The 17,500-nt window shown below is 43.9% G+C and overlaps 2 protein-coding genes across 3 annotated transcripts in view; one reads left to right on the top strand and one right to left on the bottom strand.

Moving 5' to 3' along the window:
• Window positions 1-12,665, bottom strand: part of rpap3 (RNA polymerase II associated protein 3) — a 19,607-nt gene extending 6,942 nt beyond the window's left edge. The window contains exons 1-11 of one of the 2 annotated variants that reach the window (XM_084111375.1): window positions 12,558-12,665; window positions 10,083-10,272; window positions 9,851-10,000; window positions 9,413-9,523; window positions 7,260-7,387; window positions 6,277-6,398; window positions 6,098-6,168; window positions 1,337-1,467; window positions 1,132-1,279; window positions 448-575; window positions 146-267 (exon numbers count right to left, since the gene is read on the bottom strand). In XM_084111375.1, the coding sequence (XP_083967501.1) occupies window positions 146-267; window positions 448-575; window positions 1,132-1,279; window positions 1,337-1,467; window positions 6,098-6,168; window positions 6,277-6,398; window positions 7,260-7,387; window positions 9,413-9,523; window positions 9,851-10,000; window positions 10,083-10,232 (1,261 nt within the window). In that variant the 5' untranslated portion in view covers window positions 10,233-10,272; window positions 12,558-12,665. Of the gene's footprint in view, window positions 1-145; window positions 268-447; window positions 576-1,131; window positions 1,468-6,097; window positions 6,169-6,276; window positions 6,399-7,259; window positions 7,388-9,412; window positions 9,524-9,850; window positions 10,001-10,082; window positions 10,273-12,557 lie in introns of both variants that reach the window. The other variant, XM_084111374.1, reaches the window with a different exon arrangement.
• Window positions 12,666-13,128: 463 nt separating this feature from the next.
• Window positions 13,129-16,406, top strand: atp23 (ATP23 metallopeptidase and ATP synthase assembly factor homolog). Its single transcript, XM_084110949.1, has 6 exons — window positions 13,129-13,514; window positions 14,555-14,600; window positions 14,678-14,759; window positions 14,841-14,978; window positions 15,254-15,337; window positions 15,688-16,406. The coding sequence occupies exons 1-6, from the start codon at window positions 13,334-13,336 to the stop codon at window positions 15,889-15,891; spliced, it is 735 nt and encodes a 244-aa protein (XP_083967075.1). The 5' UTR covers window positions 13,129-13,333; the 3' UTR covers window positions 15,892-16,406.
• Window positions 16,407-17,500: the final 1,094 nt, after the last annotated feature.

Genomic DNA, 17,500 nt, shown 5'->3' with positions numbered 1-17,500 from the left:
CTAACTGTGATTTTGTATATGTACATTTCTGAAATACATGACTTAGTTTCTGATAACAGAACACTGTAAACTGTAATGTGGACTCGTGCACTTCTGTAAAGCGGATCTGGAATGATGTGTTGTGAAAAGCGCTGTACTAATAAACCTTCTCTGGCGTCTCGGATCCTCCCTAACGCGGCTCTAGCCGTCGCTCGTCTAGCGAACGCTTTGGCGTATGAGGCGTCCAGATCGACGGCCACACTGCAGTCCTGCTCCGCCTCGCTGTACCTGCACACACACACACACACACACACACACACAGACTAGTACACACTACAAAACAAACACCTGTGGAGTTTGAGGAACGCCATGGCTCTGTTAGCATTACATTACAAGTAACCTGCATTACGTTATCTATGATGATGATTACGAGAACGAGTATGCACTAGGTAGCAAACATCTCGTCACCTGTGGAGCTTGAGGAACGCCATGGCTCTGTTAGCGTGTAGCAGTGCGTTAGCGCCGTCCGCCTCCATTCCTCGAGAGTAGCACTCCACAGCCGACTCGTACTTGCCCTCTTTAAAGTACGCGTTTCCCTGGAACATCGAGAAACAGAGTCAGCGTCCAGACAGTCGAAGCTAGATGTGTTCAGACACCTTCACATTATCTCAGTTTATTCGCTATAGTTTAGAGAATGGTAATAAATATGAGCAGAACTCAGTTGATATTTGACTGGATTTGTCCGTCCTTCTGTTAGACTGTCTCACACATGAATTATGTTGAATATCTGTCAGCTGTTAAATTTAACTACACAATTAGATAATACCAGTTTAGCTCAACCAATCACCAAGCAATGCTTCATTTTGTTCAGTCTGTGTGTAAAAAGAGCATTAGCAATTAAAGACAAAACACTTCAGCAAAACATGATCAGCTCAAAGTGTCCGAATCATTTTCAGTCCTAAATGTCACTGGTAGTCTCTGTGTGAAGAATATTTGGGTATAATATGTCACAGTTTACATTATTCTGCTCTCCTCACTGACATTAATGAACTATAGTGTCCTGATCACACTAGTGGAATATATCAAGAATGATATCTGGTGTCTGAATAATGTCTGGTTAGCGTGTGTCTGCTCGATCATGAGGAGTCTCACCCGGTCTTTCTGCACGACAGCTTCTTGTTTTCTCCGCTGTTCCTCCAGACGCTGTTGTGACGGATCCGCCGTTAGCGTAGCGCTCTCATTCTCCTCTGTTAGCGTAGCGCTCTCGTTCTCCACCGCTAGTGTAGCGCTCTCGTTCTCCGCCGCCATTAGCGTAGCGCTCTCATTCTCCGCCGTTAGCGTAGCGCTCTCGTTCTCCACCGCTAGTGTAGCGCTCTCGTTCTCCGCCGCCATTAGCGTAGCGCTCTCATTCTCCGCCGTTAGCGTAGCGCTCTCGTTCGCCGCCGTTAGCGTAGCGCTCTCGTTCTTCTCCTCGTTCGACTCCAACACCTGAAGCAGAGCAACAACCACTGACCAATCGCTCTGAGAATCTGCTCTACATGTGTGACCAGTGCACTTTTAAAAGTAATCATTACAATATTGCTTTACTTAGTTACTTTTTATGAAATGTAATGCGCTACTTTTCCTCCTCTGGGCTGGGCTTGCTTGTTTGATTTTTAATAACAACAAAAAAAAGTTCTATTTTTGGTAAATGTAAAGGCCCTTTCACACCGAAAGTGAGATGAATAATCCTCAGGATGAAGGAAATACATATTTACTCCTGTACAGTAGAGTACAGAGTACAGTAGAGTACAGTACAGTAGCGTACAGTAGACTACAGTACAGTAGACTACAGTAGAGCACAGCAGACTACAGTAGAGTACAGTACAGTAGCGTACAGTAGACTACAGTAGAGTACAGTACAGTAGACTACAGTAGAGCACAGTACAGTAGACTACAGTAGAGCACAGTACAGTAGCGTACAGTAGAGTACAGTACAGTAGACTACAGTAGAGCACAGTACAGTAGACTACAGTGCCGTAGACTACAGTAGAGCACAGTACAGTAGCGTACAGTAGACTACAGTAGAGCACAGTACAGTAGACTACAGTGCCGTAGACTACAGTAGAGTACAGTACAGTAGCGTACAGTAGACTACAGTAGAGCACAGTACAGTAGACTACAGTAGAGTACAGTACAGTAGACTACAGTAGAGCACAGTACAGTAGACTACAGTGCCGTAGACTACAGTAGAGTACAGTACAGTAGCGTACAGTAGACTACAGTACAGTAGACTACAGTAGAGCACAGTACAGTAGACTACAGTGCCGTAGACTACAGTAGAGTACAGTACAGTAGCGTACAGTAGACTACAGTAGAGTACAGTACAGTAGACTACAGTAGAGCACAGTACAGTAGCGTACAGTAGACTACAGTAGAGTACAGTGCCGTAGACTACAGTAGAGTACAGTAGCGTACAGTAGACTACAGTACAGTAGACTACAGTAGAGCACAGTACAGTAGAGTACAGTAGACTACAGTACAGTACAGTAGATGCCTATTTAACCCTTTCAGCTTCTGTTATTCTGGATTAAAGAACAATAGGATTCAGGAGAAGTTCAACACTCTTATTTCTAAATCTAATCTTAAGTCATTTTTGTTTATTAGTATGGTTGAATTAGATCATCGAAGGTCAGCAGCAAAGACATCGGTTAATAAAGTGAGATTAAATACATAAAGTTTATTTGTTATTAACACCTCCTCACTTTACTTCTCTCAGCATGAGGACAGGAGAGCTGTCAGTCAATAAATGTGTAAAAGTAATTAGCGTTACTTATTTGAAAAAGTAAATTAGATATTTTGTTGTAAATTGAAAAAGTAATGCGTTACTTTACTAGTTACTTGAAAAAGTAATCTGATTACATAACTCAAGTTCCACACAACAGTGTGTATGAGGTGTGTATGAGGTGTGTATGACTGTGTATGAGGTGTGTATGACTGTATGAGGTGTGTATGAGGTGTGTATGACTGTGTATGAGGTGTGTGTGAGGTGTGTATGACTGTGTATGAGGTGTGTATGACTGTGTATGAGGTGTGTGTGAGGTGTGTATGACTGTGTATGAGGTGTGAATGACTGTGTGTGAGGTGTGTATGAGGTGTGTATGACTGTGTATGAGGTGTGTATGACTGTGTATGAGGTGTGTGTGAGGTGTGTATGACTGTGTATGACTGTGTATGACTGTGTATGAGGTGTGTGTGAGGTGTGTATGACTGTGTATGAGGTGTGTATGAGGTGTGTATGACTGTGTATGACTGTGTATGAGGTGTGTGTGAGGTGTGTATGACTGTGTATGAGGTGTGTATGACTGTGTATGACTGTGTATGAGGTGTGTATGACTGTGTATAAGGGTGTATGAGGTGTGTATGACTGTGTATGAGGTGTGTGTGAGGTGTGTATGACTGTGTATGAGGTGTGTATGACTGTGTATGAGGTGTGTGTGAGGTGTGTATGACTGTGTATGAGGTGTGTATGACTGTGTATGAGGTGTGTGTGAGGTGTGTATGACTGTGTATGAGGTGTGTATGACTGTGTATGAGGTGTGTATGACTGTGTATAAGGGTGTATGAGGTGTGTATGACTGTGTATGAGGTGTGTGTGAGGTGTGTATGACTGTGTATGAGGTGTGTATGACTGTGTATGAGGTGTGTGTGAGGTGTGTATGACTGTGTATGAGGTGTGTATGACTGTGTATGAGGTGTGTGTGAGGTGTGTATGACTGTGTATGAGGTGTGTATGACTGTGTATGAGGTGTGTGTGAGGTGTGTATGAGGTGTGTGTGAGGTGTGTATGACTGTGTGTGAGGTGTGTATGACTGTGTATGAGGTGTGTGTGAGGTGTGTATGACTGTGTGTGAGGTGTGTATGACTGTGTATGAGGTGTGTATGACTGTGTATGAGGTGTGTATGACTGTGTATAAGGGTGTATGAGGTGTGTATGACTGTGTATGAGGTGTGTGTGAGGTGTGTATGACTGTGTGTGAGGTGTGTATGACTGTGTATGAGGTGTGTATGACTGTGTATGAGGTGTGTATGACTGTGTATAAGGGTGTATGAGGTGTGTATGACTGTGTATGAGGTGTGTGTGAGGTGTGTATGACTGTGTATGAGGTGTGTATGACTGTGTATGAGGTGTGTGTGAGGTGTGTATGACTGTGTATGAGGTGTGTATGACTGTGTATGAGGTGTGTGTGAGGTGTGTATGACTGTGTATGAGGTGTGTATGACTGTGTATGAGGTGTGTGTGAGGTGTGTATGAGGTGTGTGTGAGGTGTGTATGACTGTGTATGAGGTGTGTATGACTGTGTATGAGGTGTGTGTGAGGTGTGTATGACTGTGTATGAGGTGTGTATGACTGTGTATGAGGTGTGTATGACTGTGTATAAGGGTGTATGAGGTGTGTATGACTGTGTATGAGGTGTGTGTGAGGTGTGTATGACTGTGTATGAGGTGTGTATGACTGTGTATGAGGTGTGTGTGAGGTGTGTATGACTGTGTATGAGGTGTGTATGACTGTGTATGAGGTGTGTGTGAGGTGTGTATGACTGTGTATGAGGTGTGTATGACTGTGTATGACTGTGTATGAGGTGTGTGTGAGGTGTGTATGACTGTGTATGAGGTGTGTATGACTGTGTATGAGGTGTGTGTGAGGTGTGTATGACTGTGTATGAGGTGTGTATGACTGTGTATGAGGTGTGTATGACTGTGTATAAGGGTGTATGAGGTGTGTATGACTGTGTATGAGGTGTGTGTGAGGTGTGTATGACTGTGTATGAGGTGTGTATGACTGTGTATGAGGTGTGTGTGAGGTGTGTATGACTGTGTATGAGGTGTGTATGACTGTGTATGAGGTGTGTGTGAGGTGTGTATGACTGTGTATGAGGTGTGTATGACTGTGTATGAGGTGTGTGTGAGGTGTGTATGACTGTGTATGAGGTGTGTATGACTGTGTATGAGGTGTGTATGAGGTGTGTATGACTGTGTATGAGGTGTGTGTGAGGTGTGTATGACTGTGTATGAGGTGTGTGTGAGGTGTGTATGACTGTGTATGAGGTGTGTGTGAGGTGTGTATGACTGTGTATGAGGTGTGTATGACTGTGTATGAGGTGTGTGTGAGGTGTGTATGACTGTGTATGAGGTGTGTATGACTGTGTATGAGGTGTGTATGAGGTGTGTATGACTGTGTATAAGGGTGTATGAGGTGTGTATGACTGTGTATGAGGTGTGTGTGAGGTGTGTATGACTGTATGAGGTGTGTATGACTGTGTATGAGGTGTGTGTGAGGTGTGTATGACTGTGTATGAGGTGTGTATGACTGTGTATGAGGTGTGTGTGAGGTGTGTATGACTGTGTATGAGGTGTGTATGACTGTGTATGAGGTGTGTATGACTGTGTATAAGGGTGTATGAGGTGTGTATGACTGTGTATGAGGTGTGTGTGAGGTGTGTATGACTGTGTATGAGGTGTGTATGACTGTGTATGAGGTGTGTGTGAGGTGTGTATGACTGTGTATGAGGTGTGTGTGAGGTGTGTATGACTGTGTATGAGGTGTGTGTGAGGTGTGTATGACTGTGTATAAGGGTGTATGAGGTGTGTATGACTGTGTATGAGGTGTGTGTGAGGTGTGTATGACTGTGTATGAGGTGTGTATGACTGTGTATGAGGTGTGTATGAGGTGTGTATGACTGTGTATAAGGGTGTATGAGGTGTGTATGACTGTGTATGAGGTGTGTGTGAGGTGTGTATGACTGTGTATGAGGTGTGTATGACTGTGTATGAGGTGTGTATGACTGTGTATGAGGTGTGTATGACTGTGTATGAGGTGTGTATGACTGTGTATGAGGTGTGTATGACTGTGTATGAGGTGTGTATGACTGTGTATGAGGTGTGTATGAGGTGTGTATGACTGTGTATGAGGTGTGTGTGAGGTGTGTATGACTGTGTATGAGGTGTGTATGACTGTGTATGAGGTGTGTGTGAGGTGTGTGTGACTGTGTATGAGGTGTGTATGAGGTGTGTATGACTGTGTGTGACTGTGTGTGAGGTGTGTGTGTGAGGTGTGTGTGACTGAAACTGAACACACCTGCTGGAGTTTCTGGATCTCCTTCCGTGCCTCTGAGTTTTCAGGATCCAATTTGAGAACCATTTCATAATCTGGATGAACAAAAAGAGGGTTAGGGTTAGGGTTAGGGTTAGGGGATCAGTGTTTATCCGTTCACTTCATCATAACCCGAGCTGATGATCTGCATCACTTCCTCAGACCTTCGAGAGCTTCCTGATGTTTCCTCAGAGCCGCGCGCGCCGACGCTCTCCTGGCGTAAGCCTTCACGTGTTTACTGTCCAGAGCGATCGCCAGACGACAGTCCGACTCCGCCACGGAGAACCTGCGCACACACACTCTCACGTCAGGAATCATCACACACACACACCCATGTGAGCGCTGCACGATTGATCACAATTAACATGAACTCGCACTTAAACCGATTTGGCTTATCTCGATTATGAAATGGCAAAGGCTGTGATCATTAGTTATGTGCAGCGTGTCAGTGACGTACGGCTCAGTAAACGCGGCTCACTCTGAAAGCACTGAGTTTGAGTCGCTTATAACGTGCATTTGAAAATTTGGTGTTCAGATGGATATGTGTGTGTGTGTGTGTGTGAGAGAGGCGCTCTCTGGTGTTCAGATGGATATGTGTGTGTGTGTGTGTGTGAGAGAGAGTGTGTGTGTGTGTGTGTGTGAGAAAGGCGCTCTCTGGTGTTCAGATGGATATGTGTGTGTGTGTGTGTGTGTGTGTGTGAGAGAGACGCTCTCTGGTGTTCAGAGGGATATGAGTGTGTGTGTGTGTATATGTGTGTGTGTGTGTATGTGTCTGTGTGTGTGTGAGAGAGACGCTCTCTGGTGTTCAGAGGGATATGTGGTGTGTGTGTGTGTGTGTGTGTGAGAGAGACGCTCTCTGGTGTTCAGAGGGATATGTGGTGTGTGTGTGTGTGAGAGAGACGCTCTCTGGTGTTCAGAGGGATATGAGTGTGTGTGTGTGTGTATATGTGTGTATATGTGTGTGTGTGTGTGTGTGTGTGTGACGCCCTCTGGCGTTCAGATGGAGCATTTACTATGATCAGCCGCTGCACTGACAAACTGTGCATAAAATAATCGCAGCCTTTGCCAGATCGCGTGCGGTTTCAGTGCGATGATCCAGATCTGGTGCATCCAAACACACACGACTGAACGACGGACGGACTCGTACTTTTTCAGTCTGAAGAAGCAGGCCGCTCTGTTAGTGGGCAGGACCGGGTTGTAGGGGTCGGCGTCCATCGCTCTGGTGTAACACTCGATGGCACTGTCGTACCGGCCGTCCTTGAAGAACTCGTTCCCCTGAAACATCACACACACTCCTGTACGACCGCGTTAAAGCTGAAACATCACACACACTCCTGTACGACCGCGTTAAAGCTGAAACATCACACACACTCCTGTACGACCGCGTTAAAGCTGAAACATCACACACACTCCTGTACGACCGCGTTAAAGCTGAAACATCACACACACTCCTGTACGACCGCGTTAAAGCTGAAACATCACACACACTCCAGTACGACCGCGTTAAAGCTGAAACATCACACACACTCCAGTACGACCGCGTTAAAGCTGAAACATCACACACACTCCTGTACGACCGCGTTAAAGCTGAAACATCACACACACTCCTGTACGACCGCGTTAAAGCTGAAACATCACACACACTCCAGTACGACCGCGTTAAAGCTGAAACATCACACACACTCCTGTACGACCGCGTTAAAGCTGAAACATCACACACACTCCTGTACGACCGCGTTAAAGCTGAAACATCACACACACTCCTGTACGACCGCGTTAAAGCTGAAACATCACACACACTCCTGTACGACCGCGTTAAAGCTGAAACATCACACACACTCCTGTACGACCGCGTTAAAGCTGAAACATCACACACACTCCTGTACGACCGCGTTAAAGCTGAAACATCACACACACTCCTGTACGACCGCGTTAAAGCTGAAACATCACACACACTCCTGTACGACCGCGTTAAAGCTGAAACATCACACACACTCCAGTACGACCGCGTTAAAGCTGAAACATCACACACACTCCTGTACGACCGCGTTAAAGCTGAAACATCACACACACTCCTGTACGACCGCGTTAAAGCTGAAACATCACACACACTCCTGTACGACCGCGTTAAAGCTGAAACATCACACACACTCCAGTACGACCGCGTTAAAGCTGAAACATCACACACACTCCTGTACGACCGCGTTAAAGCTGAAACATCACACACACTCCAGTACGACCGCGTTAAAGCTGAAACATCACACACACTCCTGTACGACCGCGTTAAAGCTGAAACATCACACACACTCCTGTACGACCGCGTTAAAGCTGAAACATCACACACACTCCAGTACGACCGCGTTAAAGCTGAAACATCACACACACTCCTGTACGACCGCGTTAAAGCTGAAACATCACACACACTCCTGTACGACCGCGTTAAAGCTGAAACATCACACACACTCCAGTACGACCGCGTTAAAGCTGAAACATCACACACACTCCTGTACGACCGCGTTAAAGCTGAAACATCACACACACTCCTGTACGACCGCGTTAAAGCTGAAACATCACACACACTCCAGTACGACCGCGTTAAAGCTGAAACATCACACACACTCCTGTACGACCGCGTTAAAGCTGAAACATCACACACACTCCAGTACGACCGCGTTAAAGCTGAAACATCACACACACTCCTGTACGACCGCGTTAAAGCTGAAACATCACACACACTCCTGTACGACCGCGTTAAAGCTGAAACATCACACACACTCCAGTACGACCGCGTTAAAGCTGAAACATCACACACACTCCAGTACGACCGCGTTAAAGCTGAAACATCACACACACTCCTGTACGACCGCGTTAAAGCTGAAACATCACACACACTCCTGTACGACCGCGTTAAAGCTGAAACATCACACACACTCCTGTACGACCGCGTTAAAGCTGAAACATCACACACACTCCTGTACGACCGCGTTAAAGCTGAAACATCACACACACTCCTGTACGACCGCGTTAAAGCTGAAACATCACACACACTCCAGTACGACCGCGTTAAAGCTGAAACATCACACACACTCCTGTACGACCGCGTTAAAGCTGAAACATCACACACACTCCTGTACGACCGCGTTAAAGCTGAAACATCACACACACTCCTGTACGACCGCGTTAAAGCTGAAACATCACACACACTCCTGTACGACCGCGTTAAAGCGGAAACATCACACACACTCCTGTACGACCGCGTTAAGCATGATTCATGATGAGCCCTCAGTGGTGACATCATACCTTCTCTCTCTCCGTGAGCGCCAGATCTCGGTCCGCCTGAACCGCCTCCGTGTCAGAGTCGTTGGACTGCACCGGGCTCTCCTCGCCGTCCATGGACTCCAGAGTCTTTTCCTGCAAACAGACAATGTTCATTGTCGAACAGTGACGGAGTAACACAGTACAAATGACACGCATTACGTAATCAGATTACTTTTGAGATGTAACGACTAAAGTAACGTGGATTAAAATGTGTTTGTAAAAGAATATGAAGGTGTGTGTTACAGGCTATGGTTGTTTAATGCATCGCTACGTTAAACACGTGCAAAAAAGACACATTACTGTCCATAAAAAGTAACTAAGTACAGTAATTAGTTCCTTTTTTATGGAGTAACATCACTTTTAAAAGTAACTTTTCCCAGAAGTGCTGTTGGATCATCAGAGCGCTCATGAACGCATTACCACATCAAATTTGTCCCAGGCTTGATAATCGTAGGACTTTATCCGCTGCGTTTGCGTCTGATCCTTCGGGCCGCCGCCGCCGTTAGCTTGACGTTTCACCCTCCTCTTCGTCTTCTTATAGTCTTTGTTCCTCACCGGCGGGAGTGTTTTCTGAAATACATCAAATCTCTTTAAGTGTCAGAACAAAGACCCGAACGTTCCCTGATGTCAGCTCGGAGTCAGAGGGCTTTACTGGCGTTTGGCTGGAGTCTCCGGAGCGGAGCTGCTGGTCTTTCTCCCGGATCTCCTCCTCCCAGGTGTCCAGATCCCTCATGAAGCTCTGCAGATCTTCTGCGTTCTGTCGCATCTGAATCTGCAGCTCCGCGGCTTTATTCCCCGACATCACGACACTCGCCTGGCGCTCTCGGACCAACAGAGACTCTCTGCGACACAGATCAACACAATCACACACACTCCTCTCTGCACTGCTCACGGTTCAGCTCTGTTTGACTTATACTACATGTCTTCTGTCAGACTACTGAATATATATATATATACATACACTCACCTAAAGGATTATTAGGAACACCTGTTCAATTTCTCATTAATGCAATTATCTAATCAACCAATCACATGGCAGTTGCTTCAATGCATTTAGGGGTGTGGTCCTGGTCAAGACAATCTCCTGAACTCCAAACTGAATGTCAGAATGGGAAAGAAAGGTGATTTAAGCAATTTTAGAGCGTGGCATGGTTGTTGGTGCCAGACGGGCCGGTCTGAGTATTTCACAATCTGCTCAGTTACTGGGATTTTCACGCACAACCATGTCTAGGGTTTACAAAGAATGGTGTGAAAAGGGAAAAACATCCAGTATGCGGCAGTCCTGTGGGCGAACATGCCTTGTTGATGCTAGAGGTCAGAGGAGAATGGGCCGGCTGATTCAAGCTGATAGAAGAGCAACTTTGACTGAAATAACCACTCGTTACAATCGAGGTATGCAGCAAAGCATTTGTGAAGCCACAACACGCACAACCTTGAGGCGGATGGGCTACAACAGCAGAAGACCCCACCGGGTACCACTCATCTCCACTACAAATAGGAAAAAGAGGCTACAATTTGCACGAGCTCACCAAAATAGGACAGTTGAAGACTGGAAAAATGTTGCCTGGTCTGATGAGTCTCGATTTCTGTTGAGACATTCAGATGGTAGAGTCAGAATTTGGCGTAAACAGAATGAGAACATGGATCCATCATGCCTTGTTACCACTGTGCAGGCTGGTGGTGGTGGTGTAATGGTGTGGGGGATGTTTTCTTGGCACACTTTAGGCCCCTTAGTGCCAATTGGGCATCATTTAAATGCCACGGCCTACCTGAGCATTGTTTCTGACCATGTCCATCCCTTTATGACCACCATGTACCCATCCTCTGATGGCTACTTCCAGCAGGATAATGCACCATGTCACAAAGCTCGAATCATTTCAAATTGGTTTCTTGAACATGACAATGAGTTCACTGTACTAAAATGGCCCCCACAGTCACCAGATCTCAACCCAATAGAGCATCTTTGGGATGTGGTGGAACGGGAGCTTCGTGCCCTGGATGTGCATCCCACAAATCTCCATCAACTGCAAGATGCTATCCTATCAATATGGGCCAACATTTCTAAAGAATGCTTTCAGCACCTTGTTGAATCAATGCCATGTAGAATTAAGGCAGTTCTGAAGGTGAAAGGGGGTCAAACACAGTATTAGTATGGTGTTCCTAATAATCCTTTAGGTGAGTGTATATACAGTACATATATAGAAATCAACATTTGAAGTGGATCAAAACCTTACAACAAAGTATACATTAACTTTGAACACTAGCCGTTCTTGTCTTAGGACAAACTTTGATGGACTTTTTTGATCCACTTCAAATGTTGACTATTCAATTCAGTTCACGTTTATTAGTACAGCGCTTTTCACAACACACATCATTCACAGCAGCTTTACAGAAGTGCACGAGTCCACATTACAGTTTACAGTGTTCTGTTATCAGAGGTGACTAAGTTATGTATTTCAGAAATGTACATATACAAAATCACAGTTAGCTAAAAATTTATTAATTTAAAAAATACAGTAATTTAATGTAGATACAATGAGCTCATTGAAGTAATGAATACTATTATGAATTTAACATGTTCTGAAGAAAACTGTGTGTTTCTCGATGTTTATTGTGTGTGAGCAACAGCAATAGTGATCATTATCATGATTATATTCGCTGATTTTACAGTGAAAACAACTAATGTAGTAACTATGGTCTGTTGGCGGAAGCTACGGTTGTCATGGTAACTGTTTGAGGAAACTAACAACAACGTGTCCCTGAAAAAGACCCTTAACCACAGATTAAAACGCGATTCGTCAAGAAATTATGGATCCAAATGACGTTAAATTATATCATATCCTCCATAAATCAGACATTCCAGAACATTCGCTGTGTCTGCCGGAGACCAGAGTCTGTGTGTAAAGCACATCTACACTGATATTTAACTCACAACTGAGAGATATGTTTCAGTAAAACATGTGTTAATGTCATGTTAACACGCATGTAAAATGTTTACTGGCTAAGTTAACTATAAACGCCTGTGTAGAGAACCCTATACTCATACACCGAGCTCATCCAGAATAGATCGGTTTAAAACAACCCTTTTAACAGCAGTAAAGAGCAGAGACAGATGTGCGTGTCATACCTGTGATGATGATGATGATGATAATGAAGAGTTTTGATCAATAGTTTGTGTTCAGCGCCATGACATCGCAAACTCCTCTATGCGCATGCGCGAACAAACAAACGTCTCAAGTACGGGCTCGCGCTGCTCGCGCGTGTTGGCGCCTTGGCGCCGACAGAAAGCAACATTAGGTTCCGGAAGTAAAAACTCCATTCATTTTCTCCATAAGGCAAAATAAATAAATAAATTCTCCATAAGGACATTGATTTTTAACTATACCTTTAAACCTTTAAAAAGACAACCTTACTGTGAGCTACTAGGTTGATAATCAATGGTATTTGCTTCTGTTGAAACCGTCAGCCCACATTATTTCAACTTCGGTTATGATATATATAAAACAGTAAAAAAAAGTTGTTTATAATTAACATATTTAATATATTTTCCTACATATATAATTATATATATATATGATAAGTGATATTGATTCTATATTCATTCATATATTTTTATACTATATGTGACTGTGGAATTAAAATCATTATCGCGTTTGTCGTTTGGTTTGGGGGCTTTTATTTTGAAAACACAAAAACACACACTTGACTGCATCTTATTTTGAGAGCACGCGTGATGTGCGGGACATATCACTGCGAAAGGAAAACAAAAATAATAAAAAGTCAACACTAAGTAGATTAAGCGAAATTAAACCGTTTTAATAACTGAAATACGTTAATTCTCGCTCTCAATCACGTGACTCAGAGACGCTCGCGTGACCTTCGCGTACACGCGCACAGAGAGCAATGGCTGAAAGTGGCCGTAAAGAAGAGAAAGAACACGAGAGTGAAGCGAAGGACGAGAACTATGGCTATAGTTTATATCCCGAGCGAAGCGGCAGCAAGTACAAGCAGGGCTCGATCGGGGAGAGCCTCTTCACCTTCAAACACAAGTGTCACATCATGCTGCAGTTCGCCATGGACACTAGTAAGGGCACTTCAGCGTCTGTGCGCGTGCACGCGGCGCTCGCTCACCTGCAGGTGTTGGTGTTTATAGGGTTTATCGAACAACAATATTCATGTTCAAGATCAACTCTATGCTGTATTGAAGACACATGATAGAAACATCATAAAAAGTCTTTTTTTTTTTTTAGATTAAGCCTAAATTCAAGAGATAAGTCATAATTATGACAGAACAATTGTGAGTTTTTATCTCATAATTATGACTTGGTATGTCGTAATTTCCACTTGATAATACTTTTGTATTTCTATCTCGTAATTTTCACTTTTTATCTCATTATTTTTTAACTTTTATCTAATTTCTATTAAAATCTAATAATTAGTCATAATTTCAACTTTTTATCTCATAATTATTAGTCTTAATTCGAAATGTATATAATTTCGACTTTTTATTTCCTTTTTTTATCACATAATTTTAACTTCTCATAATTTAGTGTCATAATTTTGACTTATCTAATAATTATTACTGTCATCATCACATCATTTTTTTAATTTCATGATGTTATTGTTTTGACTTTTTAATCAAGAGTTTGACTTTATCTTACTTTTTTTTTTTTACTTTTTATCTCATAGTTATGACTATGAGTGTGTCATAATTTCCACTTGATCATAATTTTGTCTTTTTTATCTAATTATTTTTTAACTTTTATCTAATTTCTATTTTATTCTCATAATCAGTGTCATAATTTCGGCTTTATTTCATTATGACTCAGTATGTAAGTAAGATTTAGCAAAGCATCATTTTTGGTCTTATGGGCTTCAGTACGAGCTGTTCTCGAGTGTCTCTCTCTCTCTGTGTCTCTCTCTCACTCCCTCTCTGTGTCTCTCTCACTCTCCCTCTCTCTCTTCCACTCTATCTCTCTCACTCTCCCTCTCTCTCTCTCTGTGTCTCTCTCTCACTCTCCCTCTCTCTCTCTCTCTGTGTCTCTCTCTCACTCTCCCTCTCTCTGTGTCTCCCTCTCTCTCTTCCACTCTATCTCTCTCACTCTCCCTCTCTCTCTCTCCCAGGCCCGTATGCAAAGCTCCTGCTGGCCGCGATGAGAAGCTCCGGCTGGTAAGAGCATCTTCATCTTCATCATCATCATCGTCTTCATGATCACATGACTGATGTGTGTGTGTGTCTCTCCTCAGTGCGGTTCATAAGGACAGGCACTTCTCGTGTGAGGACTGCGACGGGACGGTTAGCGGCGGGTTTGACGCCGCCACCTCTCAGGTGTGTGTGAGGAAGCTGTGTGAGCCCGAACACACACACGTGCTGGTGTGTGTCTGACCATGTGTGTGTGTGTGTGTGCAGATCGTCCTGTGCCAGAACAACATCCACCAGCAGGCTCACATGAACCGTGTGGTCACGCATGAACTAATCCACGCCTTCGACCACTGCCGCGCGCGAGTCGACTGGTTCAGCAACCCCAGACACCTGGCCTGTTCAGAGGTGAGTGTGTGTGTGTGTGTGTGTGTGTGAAACGTTAACATTTTAATTTGTTTTTTTATAATTTTTTTCTTCATTGGGAAATGAACGAGACGAATCACCTCTAGTGGAAGCGTGTGGAACTGCAGCCGAACAACAAATAATAAAAAAAATACAAATACATATCGAAGTAAAATATAGTACATTCATTTAATTGAAAACGTGAAGAGGACCAGAGGGTTAAACCGTGTGTGTGTGTGTGTGTGTGTGTGTGTGTGTTCACTCTCGCTCTCCTGCAGATCCGGGCCGCCAATCTGAGCGGAGACTGTTCCTTCCTCAACGAGGTCTCCAGATTCAACTTCGGCCTCAGAGCGCACCATCAGGTAACTCAGACCAGGAGTCATGTGACCGTGTGTCCGGACGAGTCATGTGACCATGCGTCTGTCGAAATTATAACTTGCCAAGTCATTATGAAATCAAAAAGTCAAAATTATGAAAAAACTAATTATGACAGTAATAATTATTAGTTAAAAGTCTAAATCATGTCAAAAAAAGACATGTCAAAATATTAAAAAAGTAAAAAAAAGTAGAAAATTAAAAGGTTGAAATTATAACAAAAAGTCTAAATTATGAGTCATGTGACCGTGTCCTGAAGGGTCATGTGACCGTGTGTCCTGAAGGGTCATGTGACTGTCTCTAAGGGTCGTGTGTGTGTGTGTGTGTGTGTGTGCAGGAGTGTGTGCGGAGTCGAGCGCTGCGCTCCATCCTGGCGGTGCGTAAGGTGAGCAGGGAGGAGGCGGAGCTAGTGGTTGACGAGGTGTTTGACAGCTGCTTCAGAGACCACGCCCCCTTCGGGAGAATCCCGCACACCAAGATGGACGCCAGGTTCTCCTTCAGGGACTTCGAGAGCCGCGACCGCTACCATGCTAACCTCTGATCACGCGCTTCACCTCGAGCACACACTTGCCTTCCTCATTTCTGTAACGAGAGAAACATGATTGATGATGTTCTGCATCTGCGCGTCGATGATGTCACCCATGTCAAAGTTGGGCTCCGGTTCCTCTGTTAATCTGAGAACGTCGGCGGGAGACTGAGACCGGGCGGCCGCCTCACCATTACAGGACCGTCCATGCAGAATTACTTTGGCATGAGTGTATGTAGCGTCCCGGATCCACACGGGGGCGCTGATGCTCTCCAGATCAACATCTGTGGAAGAACAACTAAATATTAATGTCAAAATTATGCCACTTAATTTCATCTTTTCATCGCGTGGCTGACTGTGATTTACAAAACAATTTTTTTTTTCTTATATTGTGGAAATGAATATATTTTGAAGAGCCACGATTCTTCTGTCCTGCATTCAAAACTCATAAAGTAGCTCTAATTATGAGCAGTTTCACTGTGAAACAATTAAAAACACAAAAATAAAACAAGTGAACATGATGAATTATAGTTGATGACAGAATGATTTTATTTCAGAGCTCATATTGACTGACGGATTATTTCACACCACATGACCATTCAACAGTATTAAATTATTAAATAAATGATAATTGCGAGAGAAATGAGACGTGACACTGAACGCGCTGTAAACGAGGTTTAGGTGTAATCAAACACAGGCTCGTCCTGACCTCTGACCCCTGACCTCTGACCCCTGATCAGCGGGAGGTTCATTAGCAGGGAGTCTGACCTCCAGCATCATCAGCTCATCTTCTCATTCTCATTAACGGCGCAGATGTGACGGCAGGTCAAAGGTCGCGGCTCCTGATGCCTCTGATCAGGCCTTCAGTGATTAGGAGTCAGTGAAGTAAACACACTAATGAGGGCTCTAGCGCACAACAGCAGATCCTGCTCGTTTACTGAGAGAGAGTTGTTTGAAAACTTTACATGGATGGATATATATATATATATTCTTTAGATGGATACAAATATTTTGTTTTAAATAAATACGCTAGATAAGTTACATTTATTTCAGAGATAATAACTGGACAAGTGACAACAATGTAGAAAACTACTGTTTGATAGTTTATGGAGGATTATTAATGTTCCAAACTTAAATAAAGTTTTGCAGCATAAAGTTTACAATATTCTATTGTTGAGAACAGATCTGTTTGTGTTTAAACCACTAGGTGGCGCTAAAGGAACCTTTTAATACTCAGATTACAGGCCTTTTTGTTCTTCACACACACTCACATATTCACACACACACACTCACACTCACATACTCTTACACACACACACACTCCAACACGCTCACACACACACACACACACTCCAACACACTCACACACACACACACTCACTCACACACACACACACACAGCTGTAACGTGTGTAAACTTGTCATATTTGAGAAATCTGTGGCTTTATTCTCACTCACCCGCAGTTTCCCCTTCAGCCTCCTCTGCGCTGTGATTGGCTGGTCCTCCTGATGGGGGCGGAGTCATCACAGCTCATTAGCTCTAGTTTCTGATCACAATCTTATTTATTTCGGGAAGAAAGAAGAACCTTCGACTGAGACATTCAGATCAGAGCAGTGTGTGAGA

The sequence above is a fragment of the Abramis brama genome (assembly GCF_963993115.1).
Source record: "Abramis brama genome assembly, chromosome: 4".
Lineage (NCBI taxonomy): Eukaryota > Metazoa > Chordata > Actinopteri > Cypriniformes > Leuciscidae > Abramis > Abramis brama.
The sequence above is the reverse complement of the archived record's forward strand: the minus strand, read 5'-3'. Positions and strand labels throughout refer to the sequence as shown.